This window comes from Cordyceps fumosorosea (assembly GCF_001636725.1).
Source record: "Cordyceps fumosorosea ARSEF 2679 chromosome Unknown scaffold_2, whole genome shotgun sequence".
In the NCBI taxonomy this organism is placed as follows: Eukaryota; Fungi; Ascomycota; class Sordariomycetes; order Hypocreales; family Cordycipitaceae; genus Cordyceps; species Cordyceps fumosorosea.
This window is the reverse complement of record NW_017387302.1, coordinates 79,777-97,821: the sequence shown is the minus strand read 5'-3', so window position 1 is coordinate 97,821 and position 18,045 is coordinate 79,777. Positions and strand designations below refer to the sequence as shown.

The window sequence follows — 18,045 nt, the reverse complement described above, 5'->3', positions numbered from 1 at the left end:
AAGAGCAACTGGACTGGGCCTTGCTCACGACAGCCAAATCCAAAACACTAGCGTCTTGTTCCCGCAGTCAAGTCAATGTCCCCGCGGCCGAAAAATGTTGGCTTGGGCCGCGCTCAATCGGTTTGCTGCGGCGCCCAGTCGCCATTTTGACTCCTTTAATAATACAGTCAACAAACTCAAATTGTATCTTTATTGTCCTTATATTCCTAGAATATATTTATATTGTTTCCGCCTCCTTTGTATGACTCTTCATCCGCCCTCGTCGTTGTCATACCCATCCTTTTGCAACCTTCGTGACGTTGCCGACTTCGATAGCAACACGACGTCAATCAAGTGTACTCATCAAAGCTGACGACAGCTGCGGGTGTACGGGACGACGTTTACTCGACGGTGGACTGAGCTTGGATGAAATATACTGCGCTGCACGGCCCATCACTGGCGCTCTCCGTGCCACGCCACCCGAATGTATATATTGACGGTGAGGTATACCCGGTTTGGCGGATTGACCCGCCGCTGCGGTGGTATTTGTCAAGTCCGCGACGACGCAAATACGTTTGGCGGGGCGAGATCAGTCTCGACAGTTAAACGCGATACATCGCAGCTCCGTCACAGCAACGGGTTTTATTTTTTGGTGCTGTACAGGACGCAGATCTCTCAGCCCATGAGCCAATCTCATTCATACTCGCAAAGCAGATTTCTTAATCTTCCATATTCTATGCCAAGTAAAACACTTCTTCGAGCGTTTTCCACCAATGTCCCATCTCAGAGCTCACCGCGCCGTCCACCGGGCTCTCTTGGTAACTGTCCGTCATCTTCCACCATTCACGCACCTTGGGATTCTCCGCCATGCGACGCATGTCGCCTTCAAAATCGTTTCCAACGTACTTCATAGATGAGAATAAAAGTCCATGCTTATCGTCATACCAAATGCAAACTATAAGCACCATACGACATGCGGCCCGTGGTTAGCCCGTTGACTCGTAACAAATATTAACTAGGTGACTGATTTGCGGTTGGACTGCATCTTGGATGGTGCGCTCCCTTTGAGAACCTACAGTCTTGAATATTACTATCCTTAATCTGCTTCAGCACCTCTGGCCACGCGTTGGCGTGACAAGCTTTGTACTGCTCCACGCAGTCTTTCTTCAGGCGAATGACCTGACCAAAACGTCTTGTGGAGGTTGGCTGTGACATTGTGGCACCGACTATGCCAATGGATTGTCAGTAACATGATTTAGGATTTATCGACTTCGAAAATGAATATGTGGAGTTGCCCGTGAAATGAACAGGAGCTCAAAAAATGAATGGTACTTGACCACGCTCAATCCTGCCCAACCGGCCCGTCGAGTCCGGGCTTCAGGGTAGCTTCGCTATACCCTACCTCTTGTATAAAGAAGAGGGTGGCTACTCACAAATAAAGCGGCTTTGAGCTTATTTTTTTTTTTTTTTTTTAGATCGCCTTCACTAGATGAAACATGGCGCTGTTGTTGTGCTCGGGTAATTATAGGATAGAACTACGATTGTCTGGTGAGTACTATCTGGAGCACCGATTCTGATGCCGCTGCGGGGTAGAGTGCTCAAGCGGTTGAGCAGCTAAAGATAATCACGTTACCACGGCGCGATCGTAACACAGTTTACAAGCACAGACGGTACACACGCATAACATGTAATCGATACAAATAAATTACAACTCGAAACGAGCACAATGACAAAGGCCGACATCAGTAACCGCCCGGCGCGAAGATGCAGTAGCCACCTGAACGCACGCTGCAAGGTAGCTTTCTCCGCCCCAAGACCATCGAATTCCCTCAACGACGGGCACAACATCGGAAACAAAGTGGACTACGCCGTTGAAAGACGTACATGCAGTCTGGATATTGTTGCAGGAGGATGGACGACACCCCGTGATTTCATTCAAGCTATGCCATAAGTTGTGCCTTCTCCTCCGAGGTGGCCTGCTCATTATGTGGCACTTTGTGCGATTCGCTGCGATGATCGCAGTTGCGCTTGCCGCGGATAAGGCTGCTGAGGCGCCTGGCCATGCTCTGAATGCAGAGTGCAAGGCTGTTCAAGTTAGTAAACGGATAGAACGGAACGAAGCGGACAAGTACGTACAAAGCGACAGCAACGCCAGCTGTTACTCCCATGACAATAGGCATGATAATGTGCCCAGCAACGCTCTTCATTAAATGACGCCATTCTTCCTTGGAGCTAATGGTTGGCTCCGGCATGTCGGGGATAAATTCTGCACTAGTCTTGTCGGTTTCAGATGGCCTCGTGCTCTCAACCCCAGAGTCCAGCTTCGGGGGAGAGCTCTTTCCACATCCCTTGACCTTCTGAGCCTGCGCCCATAGCTTGTCTGCTAGTTCCTTCGCGCGACACCAGATCGTGGTGCATGAGGACTTGGCTGGTTGATCGAACACGACCGTGGCCATGGCGAGGCTTCCACCTGGAGTTTTGATGAGCCCAACCTTGACAGGAGGGATCCCGTCCACAAATCGGGTGCCGACTTCGATAATCCTCAGATCAACCTCGATCAACTCCATGCTGTCCTCTTTTGCCGTGGCCTTGGGGTAAACGGCCAGGCTGTAGCCCAGCTTCTTGCTCTTTGGCTTTCTGTGTCTGTGGCCGTGAACAACCGCAGCATGCAAGTCGCCGCTCCAAGGGTTGGCGTCCGGGTACAGCTCGAACCCGTTGAGTAATAGTTTGGTCTCATCCTCGATCATGAAGTCTAAGCGCAGCTCTGTGTGCCTGCCCTTGCAACCGGGGCAAGGGACGGAAACACTTTGCTGGAGGGCCGACTCTGGGATGCCGTAAGGGAGCGCGCCGGCAGGATTATCGATCGGAAGCGCCTTGAATATATTTTCGTCATTCTCGGATATTTCGGGGATGATGACGAATGCGGTGGCGACAGCGGCCAACACAAGGTGCCTGAACAGCATCGTGTAGGCTTTATATCGATATTTGGATTTTAAGCTAAGAGATGCGGCCGTTGTTCGTGATGGAAACGGACGCTATTGATGGTGACATTGAAAGAGACAAGTTAGGTGGCAAACCTTGCCGGAGGGCAGCGACACGACACAGGAACTTGGACTGCATGACGAGTCCAGCGCCGGAAGACGCGGAGATGGCTGCTGCCCCACCAAAGTGACACAACCCACAATCAGGGAAGATAGCTGCTGACGTAATGGCTGTTGCGTGTGCTTATTGGTTCCAGCCATCGAGAGGAACACGCGACACTTCTTTGTTAGCTTTCTTAGTTGCATACTCAATAGGTTGTCATTCTTTGATTCATTCATTCGATGATTCTGCCAAGAACTATTTGATCTGAGTAATACTCAACAATTCAAGCAACCGTGGCAGCCAATATATAATTAATTTTCCGGCGGATGATTTCAACACACGATTCATCTGGGGGGCCTACTCAGTGACCCACCAACATCTCCAAGACACTGCCCTCTGCTCGCTGGGGTCGCGGTGATTCCTTTCGATCAGAATGCACATCAGAAATCGGGCTCCTGAACGCGATGGAGCGGCCCACTTCCACCCCAGGGATCTGGCCAGCTAGGGCTGCCAGGCATTCTCTTCCCAGAAGGCGAAGGATAGGCCGAAGTCCAATCGTCTTCGGCGGATGAGGTAGGCGAGACCGTGGTTCCGAAGGTTGATGGGGCGGGATATGTCACTGTCACTGTCACCGTTGCTGTTTGCTAACATTAGCCCATGTTGCGTATTTTCAAGTGTGATAGCTCTTACCATTCGAGCTGGTGCCAGCAGAACTGGACGAAGTTGCAGTGCTTTGGTTGGTCGCATACGCAGATTTTGAACCAATTTGGGTGTGCTCGCAAGTAGTATTGACATATGTTGGCCGAGTGCCATCGGTCGAAGCCCAGGTGGTGGTATTCAGAACCGTTCCAATCACGCTGGAGGTTGCAGAAACCGTTGAAAGACTGGTGCTCCAACCGCTGACTCCTGCAGTGGTAAGAACGCCGCTACTTACCGTTGAAAAACCTCCCGTCGTGGGAAACGCCGATGAGCTGGCGTTGCTCCAAGGATAAGGGGTGACAGTCAAAGTTGTAGTGCTGCTGCTGTGCAGAGTCACCGAGGTCTCATGGGTCGAAGCTGTTGTCTCCGGGGGCGTAGGATACACAGTGATGGTAACAAAATGCGTGGAGACGCTCACAACAGGCGTCTCAGAAACAGTAGAATTGGCTGTAGATGTTGTACTGTTGAGACTGCTCGGCAGATCCGACAAGGGAGACATAGTGCCAGTGCTTTGTGTGCCCGAGGCTACACTTGTAGCGTTGATGCTCCTAGTGTTGGTTGGAACTTCTGTGCGAGTGGTATCCGCCTCCCACGATCTTGTCCCTGGCCGGTCGGTCAAAGTGACAGTGATGTTTTCAGACACCGTGTGTGTAGTACCTGATGGGGAAATAGATTGAAGCGAGGTCACTGCACCGCTGGCATCGGAGTTCAGCGCTGGTCCTGTGACAGATGATAGATTGAACGAAGCAGAGAAGGGGGGGATGCGAGAGATTGGAGTGGGCCATTCGATGGTGGAAGTGGCAATTTCCTTGGACGTAACTGGATCAGTTGCATCTCCAGTGGTCTTTGACATGCCTGCGTGAGCCTCCGTCCGCGTGATGGTGATGATGCTGGCTGCGGAGGAGGTAACAGGGCCCGCAGACGTAGAGGTCTGGCTCGATGTAGTTTTGACAGTTGATGTAGTATTTACCTGCGATCCTGAAAGGCTTGACGTCTGCTCTGCGTTAGAGAAAGTGCGATCGATGGACAACGTGATCGTCTGGAGAGACGTGATTGTGATAACAGAGACATAGCTATCTGACACTGTCGAGGAGGTAGATGCGTTAAAAGAGGCATGTGAGCTTGAAGGGGGAGAGGTAATTGCTGCTCCTGTGCTAGTCGGTTCGCTCGAGACGAAGTTTGTGACCGTCACAGTGACAGTCTCGTCTCCATGCGCATCCGTTTGCGAAGCAGGGTCTGCGCTAGAGTCAAATAGCGTAGTGGTGTTTGATGATAGTGCCTCTCCAGTTGATGGCTCTTGTGTGACAGCAGTAGATGTAGATTCTATCTCCGAGCCATTGCTGATTCCGGGCGATCTGGGCTTGGTCGTGGCAGTCAACGAATGACTGGTCGGAGCCGGATAGGGGTTGTAAGACGGCTCGTCATCGATATCAGCTGTGGAAGTAGGCAAAGGATCTATGATTTGTCAATATCAGAGGAAGTCACATCAAAATGGGCAATTTCCTACAGGCAGCAGTAGGTGCGGTGGAGTCGTCTGGGTTACCAAAGTCATACGCAGCCGGGGAGTCGTTCTCATCATCTGGTGCAGAGGCAGCCAAGAGAAGCATGGAACGGTCAAGAACTCGTGAACGGTAGGAAGGTCTTAAAACCAAAACTTGATCCCCAAGGTGCAAGCAGTTGGACAAGACGGCGAAACAGGCGATGGCCAGGAACGCCCAGAACCCACCAGAAGCGGGATGGTACTTCATTGTGGTGGACGATTGAATGAAAGCTATTGATCGGCAGTTAGCATGAATATATCTTTGAGAGGTAGGAGACAAGAATATTCGTACCTGTTGCTGAAAGGCTATTGTTTGGTGATAGAGGAACTTGAGTCTTCAATAGGGTGATGGTGGATACTGGAGGAGGAAGAATCTGCAGCACTGGCACGAGCTGTTGATGAATCAAAATAGGAGTCCAATTGTCAAACTTGAGCAGAGAAGGATGTGAGCAGGAAGTGAGAGCAAAATTTTCACTCCAGAGGCATACAAACGGCACGAGTGGCAACTTAGGTACGGACAGTTTTCAAGCAAACGGATTGGTACGAAGACTGCTAGGGTTATATACTGATCCGTGGATTTCGGAAACCCCTGTGAACCAGAACCCGTCGTTAGGAATTCCTCTTTGGGAGATTCGAAACATTCACGGGACACTCTGCCGACCCCAATATTGGCCATCATTCTCCGCATCTCAGTTAGAAGGTGCACACATTTTGGTGCGAAGCAAGCACTATGCTTGTGTTCTTGTGAAAGAACAGCAATTGCGGCGATACATACGCAATTGAAGGCAAAGGATACAAATAGCAAATTGTTTTAAATGAGACCTACATATGGATAGACTTGCTCGATTGCTCTCGGTGTGTCGAGTATACCGGCCATGCAGTGTCACCCAAGTAGCCGAAGTGCAAGCATTGCTGAGAGAAATTATGTACGACGTAGAGCGTTTATCCGTCAAACAAGTAGTACCTACCTACTTAGCATATAAGTAGGCCGATCAAAGAGTTGATACCGCCCGGATGTTTCAAGGATGGCTTGTAAAGCAGTCTACCTCTGGAAATAGCTTCATGCAGACAAGCCATGTGAAGCTACCCAGTTCAAAGACTGCATCCTCTGCTCTGGCGAGCGGTACGATTTAAGTACCATGTACGAGAGATTCTAAAACTCCGTGCTCTAAAATCTTGAGTTTTCACAAAGTTCAGATGATAAATATGCAATTGGTGCTTGCTTTCACAACTGCCATCTCCACCAGGAAAAAACATGTGGGCAAACGACTCGGACCTGTTCATCCGGACACAACGCAAACCTTGACTTGTCGCTATAGAAGTGCCTACAAAAATACCGTTCTAATTGTAAGTGTTTATTGAAGGTTCTTCTTCATCACGCTTGATCTGTTGCCGGCTCCTGAAGTTGTCGCCCTTCGTGGAAAGCATCTCGAGCTGCCAAGTCTTGCGTGTAGGAGTACTCACAGCTAGATCGGCATCAGACTTATTCCTCGCTACCTTTTAGGTAGTAGCAAAGGAATAATGTGATAGCTAGATTGAGTCGTTCCGCACTATTACATGAAGTTTTGTGTATCCATCGTCATGCCATGTCAGTTTTCCCTGCTCCAAACAAACCGGGCCGACCGACATTACCAAGAGTGTACTGCGTACCAGATAATGCAAGCGTCGGCATTCTGACAAGGGTGCCCGAGTAAGCAAGCCAACGGCTGTGATCTGGTGCGCCATGTGCCAAGGTTCTGATACCCTGAGTTGTACTATTAACGTTCTTCGTTGGCGGTGAGATTTTTTCCTAACCCTACCGTAAGAAGCGCAGTCGACACCTGTTATATTGCAGAGATGGCGTTAAGTATCAAGATCGGAACTAATGTAACAGCAAAGTTGCTGAAAAAGCTAACGCTCCAGAAGTATGTATATGAAAGTAGTGCGGGGTACCCCGGATTCATCCTGGAACCTCGATGTACTGGTATGACTTGTTCGGGGATGCATCGCGATTTCCTACCGTTTGAATATTAAACTAGCGTAATAAGCTTAAAACTGTTGCTCTAATTGCTACTATAAGTGGCCAATGTATTGTGATGGTACTCTGTGTTAAGACGTCTTTCGGCTCTGGTACGCACTTAGAAAGACCTGAATACACACAAGATATATGGTGATGCTAGTCGTGTACTGTTTTACAGCGCAATATGTGTGAACAACGTGATGTGTAGAAAAATAGAACTATGTTTGATGAGTAGTTAAATCTGGGTACTGCGGCGGATTTATGATGAGATTCAGTTTGCGCCTGACTCGAATTCCTGGTGTATTGTGGGGTAGTTGATGCCTACCTAGACGCGTAGCTCGACGCGCAACCATGATATGAATAGTTCACCATCCATATCTTAGCAGTCTCAGCTGTATTCAGCTGTATTCAGCTGAAAGAACTGGGCGTTTAACTTCGGCCGCTGACTCACTGCCGGGCGGGCCCCAAGTGTGACTATCTATTTCGAGAGATATTGTGAGGGCCATCTTGCTGAATGGTGGGGTTTTGCCGCTAACAAGGCAACCGTGTTCAAGTCGGTTGGTATTCTGTTGATAATGTGTCCCCGTAAGCAAAGCCGAAGGACACATAAAAGGCTGAGCAAGGCCTTCTACGAGAGACCAAACGAGACTTGCCCCGACATCCGAATCCTATTTCGATCATGACCGACGTTCCGAGATATATGCCGAACGACCAGCCGCTTCGGGCGTTGTCAAAGACCCCGAAGGAGCTGTTCCAAGCTGCGCTGGAGGAGTTCATCGAAAAGAACGGCGTACCGGAAACCTTCGAAGATGGGCAGTTAATTGGTATATTTGCTGGATTTACTGGTATTTCTTACCTGCTTCTTCAGCTGTCCAAGCTTCACCCAGACCTGCAGGTCCATGGCGAGAGTCTTCTCCAGCTCGCCAAGCGCTACATGAAAGTTCCCCCCGATGCCCCGATGCTGGAACAAGACATCGAATGCGGCCTCATTAGTGAAAAGCTCGGTAGAGAAGCGCTAACTGCCTGCCTGTCCGGCGACGACAAGGACGTGGAGCGCTTCATCGCCAGCACGTCTGACGCTGCTAGTCCAACTATCCCGACATCCAAGACGCTGGCAAACGAGATCCTGTACGGTAGAGCAGGAGTCCTGTTCCTCCTGAGGTTGGTCCGCTACTGGGTCCCGGGGAGCAGGGCGAGGCTGGAGATGCAGATGCAGGCCATCGCCGATCGCATCATGGAGGCCAACAACCACGGGCAGGACAGCTGGGTCTGGGCGGACAAGAAGTTTCTTGGCGCCGTCCATGGCGATATTGGCATCATCACGCAACTGGTGCTGTGCCTGCCACACTTGGCGCCGGTACTCCAGCCACACCTGCTGCGACTGCTGGCCATGCAGTTCGATGACGGAAACTGGCCGAAATTGACGGACGGGAGCGAGACGGCCTCTGAAATTGTCCAGTTCTGCCACGGCGCCCCAGGTTTCGTGATTAGTCTGCAGGCGCTGCGGCCCTACTACCCGCACCTGAGCGCCGCCTTCGACAAGGCTATTGCAAAGGGGATCGATATTATCTGGACCAAGGGGCTGCTGCTTAAGGAGCCGGCCTTGTGCCATGGAATTTTGGGAAATGCACTGTAAGTATCATGGGATCAGCGATGAGGGATCGATTTGCAAGATGAAAGTAATCCGCTGATGCAGTTATACTAGGGCCTTGCCGCGAGGAGAGAAGCGCGATCATTTCTTGGCACTCGTCGAGCCTCAGGCAACTGAGGAGATGAAGGAAAACTACCCGGATGCTTTCGGCACGGCAAACTACGGCATGAGATATTGCATCCCCATGATTTACTCGATGAGTGCGGTCTGGGTCTGGGGTGTTTGTGAGCAGGAGTGCCCTCCCTTTTTTGCGTTCAGCGATGTATAGCCCGCTTAGAATTCCACAGAAAGCCAATATCAAACTGTCATGAAATATTTACCCGATCACAATTCCATTCAAAAGACTAAAGAGACAGGGCGTGCGTCATGAATGTGTCAGGGACTCTACCAGCGCTACAGTGAGCTCGATATCCCCACAAATGCGGTGAAGGAAGCGAAACTAATAAACAAGAAAGAGACATCGATCGAGAGAATAACAGACCTAGAGTTGCATCTGCTTAATAAGTTTCTGGAACTAACTTAGTCTTTTCACGTCGGCACTTGGAGCCAGCCACCAGCCAACACATGCGCTAAAAGGGCGGCGATCCTACACTTCTTCTGTTTACGTCAGGACTGCGTGACCTAATTAAGATTCACTGACGTTGACAATAAAATCGCTATCGATTATCGATGGCTCATATGCAAACCGACGTAATATAAAGGCCTGGACTCAGAATGGAGCCCTCAACCATGATGTCAAAGAAGATCGAAGTTTTCGAGGTGGATGCCGCGGAGCGTCCGTGGATCCTACGACTACGCTCCAAAATTTTCAATATACGTAGATAATTTACCAGGATTTAAAACGGCCGAAGTAAGTAGAATCCAAATAGAGTAATCTTTAGATATAAATAATTCCGCGCCATAAGAACAAGTAGAAGTTGTCGGAGCCTCTCCCTACTCGAACGAACAGCACGCGTCCGCCACACTTGAGGATCATAACCGATATTAAAATTAACAGCCCCGAAAAGCACCCATAATTGTAACAATCGCAGCGCATATCGTTGGTAGTCCCTAGTGAGATGCCCAACGGCGGAGATCAAGAAGCCGTTTGCAGCTGAGAGTAACATGCGAGGAGTGGAGGGGGCGTGTGAGCTGTACATTCCGAATAACGTCTATTGGACGTTAATCTCGAGTCAATCAGTCGATAGGAAAAGGAAAATATTAAATAAGCAGCTTATTAGGGGGCAGAAAGAACGTTGTTGTTATTCGCCTACTGGATCCGGCTGCAACCCGGCTGGTCTCTTGGCGGCGTCGGCGACGGCCGTACGGAGTTTTTGGCTTTTTTCATTGGGCCATTTTTCGGCTCTTGTTTGCCGACGTGGGCATTTTATGTCATATCCGTCTGTTATTATATTCTCAACCCGATTATGATAATCATCATCCGGAAAAAGACTGGAGAGACGGAGGTTTTCTATAACCCAGGGGTCAACCGGCATGGTGCTGATCACCAGAGGATGCTGACATTGACAGCGATGTGTGACGGGGTTGTCTTTTTGTCTTGAAAAAATACAGAAGTATGCTTACCTTATGCAAAAATTGATACCAATAGACTCGAAAACAAAGTCATTGCAGCGGGGCTTTATTTACGAATTTCTCGAGCATTGTTTGTGGCTTTTACACCCTGTGGTTATATTGCGAGCCCTTGCATAACGACGGGTCCACCAAACGCCGCGCATTTCTAGGAAAGAAGCTGCCGCACCGAGATTTATTAAGGTAACCTCGAGTGTTGTAATAAATCTGTCCTCGCCCGGCGTATAGTACTGCGTGGGAAGGTATCGTACCGGGGCTGTCTTGGAGAATCGGAAGGCGGCCAGGGACATGAAAAGCTATAGCTAGTAACACGATAATGGAGTTTATAGCGCATAGCGGACTTACGGGCAGTTGAGTTTGCGACAAAAGCCTCTTTGCAAGGGAAGCGCGAATACTAAGAAAGTGCTGGGGGTCCGTACACTTGCTAGAATTGGAGGTCATGTTACCTTTGAGCTTGACGGCGGTGGCGCGCATCCCGTGTGCGGAGCGGCGGGCAACCCGGTGATACGACGCCACAAAATCGGCAACGGAAAAGTGACGAGTTGCTTTTTTCTTTTTCTTTACCTTTTTCAGTTATCGAACGGTCTGATGCAGCTTTGGGCATGAGACAAGATTGCATGTCTTGGTCCGGACTTTATCCCTTGGCGGGGAGATAACGTGTCGCCAGGATCGCCATGACGAAATCAAGTTTCCCGCGTCTCGGCGGTTCGCGAGTTAACTATGGCGGTTTACGGGATGAGAAGGAAAAGTTCCTCATCTTTCCCGCGTTCATTATATGCCCGTCTGGAGAAAAAAATATTGCGCTCGTCGCCCGAATCTCGGAATTCATCGTGATAACTGAATCATGGCACGCAGTCACGCCACACTGGTTTTGCATGGCCCACTGCCATGTGAGTCTAATTCCCGTTGTCACATCCCCCCCCAGGGGCGCATTGACGGAACTGGGTGCACACATACGGGTGCATTTAGGGGATACGAAGACGACGTTGTGCGGCTGCTATAGGAACCTGCAATCTACGTTCTTGTTTGTTCTTGGCGCTGCTGACCGACGACGATCCAAGCAATGCATGAACGATTGGAGTATCTCTTGTCAATTCATTGCCTGTGCCTTGGTAGCAGCATGCGATGCTCAACGTCTTGAAGAGGGGGTCGTGTATTTTCGGAAAAGAAAGGAATAGGCCCCGTTGACGAGACGAAAATGCACGCCCGGTGCTGGTGCGGGTAAAATGGCTAAACCGGTAAATAGACGACAACGCCGAAACAACGAAAAGACTCTCTTTTTCAAGTCAGGCTATTAAGAAACTGGAGCACTTCATTAGTCGCAGAATCTAAGAGACAGCAGAATAAGTGGCACCCGCCCGGCCCATATCCGCGGAGCCGCGGGACTGAAAACGGTAGTCGGGCTCGGGGCTAAGAAAGCGCCGTGGGCCGTGGGCATGTCGGGCCCGGTGAATCAGCATTTCATAATTACGGGCGGATCGCCCACAAGGCTAGGGCCTGAACCTGAAATGGGGTGTGTGTACGCTATTCGAGTTTGCAATGATTATTCTTAGTTCCTGCGCGCGGTACCGTACCGGCGCTGCGGCACCCACCCCCCCGTTGCCTGTACGGCAGTCCTCGCGAATAAGCACTGTATATGCCATAGCGCTGATTGCGTAGCGTTGCATTGGCCTGTCGGTCTGGTCTGATCTAGGGTGAAGAAAACTTTGCTGGGAGCGTCGTTGGAAGGAAACCGGTAGAGCTCCTCCAGAGCCAGGGGATTGAAGAGATGAGGATTTAACGCAGTATTTGTCAAGTGACAAGTTGGATCATAAGATCTGCATAGGGGTTCAAGCCTCTTTCCCAAGATCACAAAACCATCAGGAGCGACGATGATAGTGTTGGTGTGAATTGTGTGTGGCTTGGGACTCAGCCAGACTATTTGCGTCCGGGCATCCACACTCACTGTTCACGTCAAATTCTTGGCTGGAGAAATGTCCGATGAATCATCTCTTTCGTCCGCCGCTGACAGATACGCTCCACCTCGCTGGGTAGACTAGGAAGAACGTTAAGTATAGAACCTTGTTGAGTTGATCCATGACGTGAAGCAAGAGGAGGAGCGAAAGCGAGGAGCGAGGAGCGAGCAACTAACACACCGATCACTCACTGTCTTTCAGTTTTTGCTTTCTTTGTTAATTATTAACGAAGACCAAAAAAGGTTCCAGCCACTCAAGATGTGCTTGTTCAGCTCATGATTAGCATTGCGCCAACATCGCTGTTTATGGTTTGGCTCAGAGCATAACGCCGCCTCACAGCCTGTTGCTCCAGTTATACCAGCCCGATAAATGCGACATGCGTTATTCTCGATGCCACGTCGACGGGTAACGAAAAAAAAAAGGTTTGGTAGTTGAGACATTCTCGATGAAAGAGGGCATGATCCCGGGTATCTCACCGGTAGATGCTCTGGCGACCGACATTTGCTTTGCCTTCGAAGACGGGTCGAAGATGCCAGGAACTGAGCGCGTGAAGCAGAAGAAAATGATAAATGACGGAGCGGGCTTTGAATACATGGCAAATGCCACGTCCGTCAGGATGGAAAAGGTTTACCCGTTGAGGCAATCCTCAATGGAATAGGGAATGATTTCATGCACCTCACCGGTAGATCGTTTTGCGACCAGTATTGCCTCCAAAGACGGGCCATTCTAAGATACTGGGAGCCGCGTATGAAACGGAACAAGATGATGGATGATTAGACGAGCGACAAATAACATGACAAATGCTAAGTCAGGACTGACTGACCGAAGAATGAGTCTACGGTCTTTCTCTTGCGTGAAGGTCAACGGCGATACGAATTACATTAAGAACAAGACAATAATGGCTATGGGCTTTGTCTTGCACCAATGTCAACAACAGTGATACAATGAGAACGAGACAAGTGAGGCCGTGAACATCAGTGAGACAAGCCACGCATTTGGAGTGGCCGCCGATTTTACGTATACCGTATACGGCAAGAGTAAAAGTCCGCGCAGGGATAGAAGTGCGGAGTTTTCTTAATTAAGCGACAGGATCATTCGAGGGACAAGGACGGACGAGACCTTGGCTGGCGGGGAAATACAGGCCATGGACGTCCACGGTGGGAGGGAATGGCTTCTGGAGGAGGCCCACAGACGCCCGTCCAGAGGGAGTTTTTGCAAGCATCAGCATCCACAGTTCAGTTACAGTGGAGGGTAGTGAGGATAGGGATGAATAATTAGGTATGAACTAGGTTGGAGATAGTGAGGGCGTGATGGTGATGGGGATTGATGATGGACAACTATCAAGACTGGTGGTGGTGGTTGTTGATACAGCGATGAGAATTGGCGACAAGTTTTCCAAGCCTCAGCCACCAGCCACCTATTTGTCTTGTCCGCAGCAGCTATGAGTGAAGCCCACAGTCAGTCCTGCAGTCTGTAGCCTTGTTGTGCTGTCGCATGGAAGCCAGTTCTGAACGTCCACGTATTGTAATTGAGGGCTAAAATGCCAACCCTTGGCCTGTACCACAGATAAAAAGTTTACCTTGCTTGGGCTGGGTGGCGCTGGGCGCTCGACCGTGGACGAAGAAGCCCCTAAAGCCTGGCTGGCTGGCTGGTCGCACTCTCGGACATAGGTTGGTGACCGACGCGGCTAACGCCACACCCTCCTTATGACAGGTCTACCCAGGTCACTACAGGTTTTGCCCATCCCCCCTCTCTTCCACCAGAGTCACCACCACAAACTGTGCGAAGCTTGTCTAAAATTGAATTATAAAGCAACCCAATCTGATCAACCCGATCGTGTCTCCTCGCACCCCTCCCCCCCCCCTTTGGTGAAGTCATGGAATTTTCCCTACTATGCCCAGCGCCCCATTTTTCACACGCCCTCCTCCTCGTGGTCTTTACCACCCATTATTAAGCGGACACCCATACAACACACTTCATATCCTCCTTAAACACGGCGCTCCCTCCGCCGTCTCGGACTTAGATATACCTCTTGTATACATTGTGCCCGTTTACCCATCTCCCCATAGTCTACCGTCCAGACGTTTTTTCTTCACTGCCCGCTGACATATATACATGTCGGATTCTCAGTCGCACGCCTCCAAGCGACAAACACACCACAGCATCATCGCCACCACTTATATAAAACCACCACCCCAAAAACTTTCAGATTCGACCCTCACAATGGGCGCCCAGAACACCCCCCCCTTTCCCACCGAGGACACGAAGGCGAAAAAGACGACGAACAAGACCACCAAGCCGACTCATCGCGCTTCGAAGCGTGCTAACAGCGCATCTGCCGCTCATCACCATGATATAATTGCCGGCGCCACTGGCATGGACGGCCGCCATAAGAGAGTATGGAAGGCCTGTGAGCGCTGTCGGATGAAGAAGACCAAGGTGCGTTTGTCACATAGAATTATGGCACTCAACTCACTCAGGCCTCATCGATTCTAACTCTGCTCTTTAATAAAGTGTGACGGCGAGTTTCCCTGTAAGCGTTGCAAGGACGACGGACTCGTCTGCACCGCTGGCATTCGCAAGAAGATGGAGTACAAGCAGCTGCCCAGAGGGTACGTCAAGTCACACAATAAGTAAACCTTACCGGCTCACGAACCGTCACTTACACTTTCACCTCACGCAGATACGCCGAGGTTCTCGAAAACACCCAGCTCACACTCATCGCCACCATTCACAAGCTCTACTCTATGGTCCGCAGCGCACAGCCGTGGGAGCTGGGCGAGCCAGATCTCAACGACCGCGGCCAGCCCGTCGTGCACAACATTGCCCAGCGCCTCGGCTGCATCCGTCCCAACAGCGACATTGACCTGCCCGTCCACTCCGTCTTCCCAGAAGACGAAGCCAGCATGGCCGAGCTCGCCCGCCAGCTCGAGGAGCAGCAGCCGCACGACGTCCCCAACCCCGCCGCCGCCGCCAGCTCCGCCAACACGGAGGGCGGCGACCCCTCGGCGTACAATTCCACCGAGCGCGCGTCGTCGTCCGACCTCGACCACTCCGACATGGAGCAGGACTACCGCAAGATGGCGTTTGGCAGCCACAACGCGCTGTCCCTTTCGCCGCAGAGCTTCGCCAGCGGCAGCGACTTTGAGTTTAGCACGACGCCCATCGACCTCGACGCCGGTGCCATGTTCTCGACGCAATCCGCATCGATGCCGGACTTTTCATCATCCTGGGCCGCGGTTCCCAAAGCGCAACAGCAGCAGCAGCAGCAGCAGCAGCAGCAGCAGCAGCAACAATCGCCGGCGACCATGTCCATGTCATTTATGCAACCCCCGAGCTCATTGCAGAACCTCGTCATGATGAACCAGGACGCCCTCGACGCCGATTTTGCGACAATCAAGCCCGATATCCTGTCGTACGCTAACACTGATGTCATGATGAGCATGGCGGCCGACCCCATGATCTACGCCGGCTTCGAAAACGACAACATGAGGCTATAGTGTGGGAGTCTGGGGCGAGATTACGGCTACGAGTTATGCGATGGAGGAAGATTCCGGATGCCTTGACAGACCCGACCCATGCCGCAAAGGCGTAAGAGTCTGAGAGGCTGCGCGTGTACATGATTTCTACTTTTGTATAATGGGTTACGGAGTTTTTGATTCAGTGACTACTGCAAGAAAACGGTGTTTGGGTGACTAGGAAGGGTATATGACATTAGAGGGGACGGGGACCTGGGCCCTGGGAGGACCTGCAATTGCTTTCAGTTCTGGGCCTTGCACATGTTGGGCCGATTTTTTTTTTTACCTTTGTTTCTTCTGCGCAGCGACTATAGATTTACGAATATGATTATCATAACCACTTACAGCGAAATCCTAACACGCGTGCCCAAGTCCCTGATCGACTCACCAAACCAGCGAATTAGATGAAAGCGCGCACGTCATCGCGTGGTACGTCGCTCGCATTGATACACGTAGACCCTTGGCGATTTTGCGATCCCCAGAACAAAAACACACATGCAGACACAGCCCAATCTAGCTGACGCCAAGGCGGGCCACTCACAGGTGGGCGTTATATCTACGACTGGTGGATGATCCGTGCCATTCTGGCAAAAAGTTGCCGGGCTGAGGGAGGAGCTTGCGACAACAACGGCGAGGACGACGGCGTCTTGTGGCTTGGCCGCTTGGGGGAAAGCCAGTCCACTTCTAATAAAGGTTCGCTCACCAAAGCATTTGAAATCATCAGGAAAACCTACATTCATCAGAAAGGGAACGAAGAAAAAAAGGTTTGGTGCCCCGAAAAAAAAGATGCCGTAAATTCTCAAATTTGATGAAGAACCCCTGCATGGGCTAGGCCTATGTAGGACAGTGATGGAGTAGAAAAACGCGCCTACCTTTCTCGGGCACTTCCAGTGGTGTTGAAGGATTTTTTGTCAGCCTTAGTTGAACATTTGGCTATCCCACTGTTGCGATTACAAAGCGCGCCGTAATAAGCTTCGTCTTCCTTCCCCAGGGCCTCCCCCGCAATCGGACAATGCTTAATTCAATGGTTGAGTGCTACCTTATGTGATGATGAGAGAGAAGGCATCGGAAATAGACGAATGTTGCATTACAAAAAATATCGTTGCCTAGACCCTCTAATTACTAGTATTTCAAAAGATCCATGTCGCTCCTCCTTAACGAGAGGCAATGTTGCTACGATGATTCTTTTTAGTATCGTCTAGAAACACCAGTAGCCTATAGCGGGCGGGGTATAGGACTGTCGTTTTGCGACTGCAGGCAAAGTGATTGATTATAATAACTCGGTAAGGATGGCACCGCTTGTCGATCACTCCATCTGCAAAGAAGCAGGGAGTCACCCTCACGGCATGATACACAATTCGCCTTTCCAATTAATAGACGACCTGCATGGACACACCCCTTGATTTTTACATATCTTATGGGCTATACGCAAGATACGGCTTACTCGTTTCTTCACGGTGTCCCCACGACGGAGTTGTGTAAATAAGACCAGGATGCATCCCGCAGTGTCTTACTTGAACGAGTTCCCACCTGTTAGGGAGGGTTGCAGCGCAGGCGCGCATCGACATAACAAAATACCCTCTATCTGTTCGCTTCACTTTTGTTGATGCGATGCCGGAAAGCAGCCGAGGGGATATTCAAACCTGCGGACGCGACCGTGGAATAATGCAGTTTCGTTTGGCGCCTGATTTTCGGCTAGTTATAGGGTTTACCTTGCTTCAGCAGCAGGCCCCCCGTCTCGAGGCACAGCCCTCGAGCCGGTCTCCGGGATTCTCAGCAAGCTGCAGCATGGGGAAGGCGGCTGACTCGTCACAGACGGGCCAGCGGGCCGGCGACAAGAGATGCCGTGCTGTATACACGTGCCGATCGACTCATGCACGGCGACTTGTGAGAAGAGCAAAATCCGACGGAACGTGTGCATCCTGGAGGGATAGAGTACGCCATTCACAGAGACCGTACACAATCACCTTGAACTATACACTACACCGTCACCATGCGCCTTGGTTCATCTATTCTGCTCAGGTGGCAGTCCTTCAATTGACGAATAGCAA

General features: G+C 50.7%; 5 protein-coding genes across 5 annotated transcripts; 2 read left to right on the top strand and 3 right to left on the bottom strand.

Moving 5' to 3' along the window:
- Positions 1 to 713: 713 nt before the first annotated feature.
- On the bottom strand, positions 714 to 1,194 carry ISF_01189 (DUF718 domain protein; the record flags this gene model as incomplete). The annotated part of the gene is made up of 2 exons (XM_018844796.1): positions 714 to 934; positions 1,056 to 1,194. 2 exons carry the CDS (start codon positions 1,192 to 1,194, stop codon positions 714 to 716), a joined length of 360 nt encoding a protein of 119 aa, XP_018707562.1.
- A 725-nt stretch (positions 1,195 to 1,919) lies between these two features.
- ISF_01188 (hypothetical protein) lies at positions 1,920 to 2,942 on the bottom strand (the record flags this gene model as incomplete). The annotated part of the gene is made up of 2 exons (XM_018844795.1): positions 1,920 to 2,064; positions 2,116 to 2,942. The coding sequence occupies 2 exons, from the start codon at positions 2,940 to 2,942 to the stop codon at positions 1,920 to 1,922; spliced, it is 972 nt and encodes a 323-aa protein (XP_018707561.1).
- Positions 2,943 to 3,564: 622 nt separating this feature from the next.
- Positions 3,565 to 5,510, bottom strand: ISF_01187 (hypothetical protein; the record flags this gene model as incomplete). The annotated part of the gene is made up of 4 exons (XM_018844794.1): positions 3,565 to 3,700; positions 3,754 to 3,962; positions 3,998 to 5,217; positions 5,270 to 5,510. 4 exons carry the CDS (start codon positions 5,508 to 5,510, stop codon positions 3,565 to 3,567), a joined length of 1,806 nt encoding a protein of 601 aa, XP_018707560.1.
- A 2,470-nt stretch (positions 5,511 to 7,980) lies between these two features.
- Positions 7,981 to 9,220, top strand: ISF_01186 (Lanthionine synthetase; the record flags this gene model as incomplete). The annotated part of the gene is made up of 2 exons (XM_018844793.1): positions 7,981 to 8,933; positions 9,007 to 9,220. 2 exons carry the CDS (start codon positions 7,981 to 7,983, stop codon positions 9,218 to 9,220), a joined length of 1,167 nt encoding a protein of 388 aa, XP_018707559.1.
- A 5,479-nt stretch (positions 9,221 to 14,699) lies between these two features.
- ISF_01185 (C6 transcription factor) lies at positions 14,700 to 15,976 on the top strand (the record flags this gene model as incomplete). Its single annotated transcript, XM_018844792.1, has 3 exons — positions 14,700 to 14,915; positions 14,991 to 15,088; positions 15,160 to 15,976. 3 exons carry the CDS (start codon positions 14,700 to 14,702, stop codon positions 15,974 to 15,976), a joined length of 1,131 nt encoding a protein of 376 aa, XP_018707558.1.
- Between the last annotated feature and the right edge of the window lie 2,069 nt (positions 15,977 to 18,045).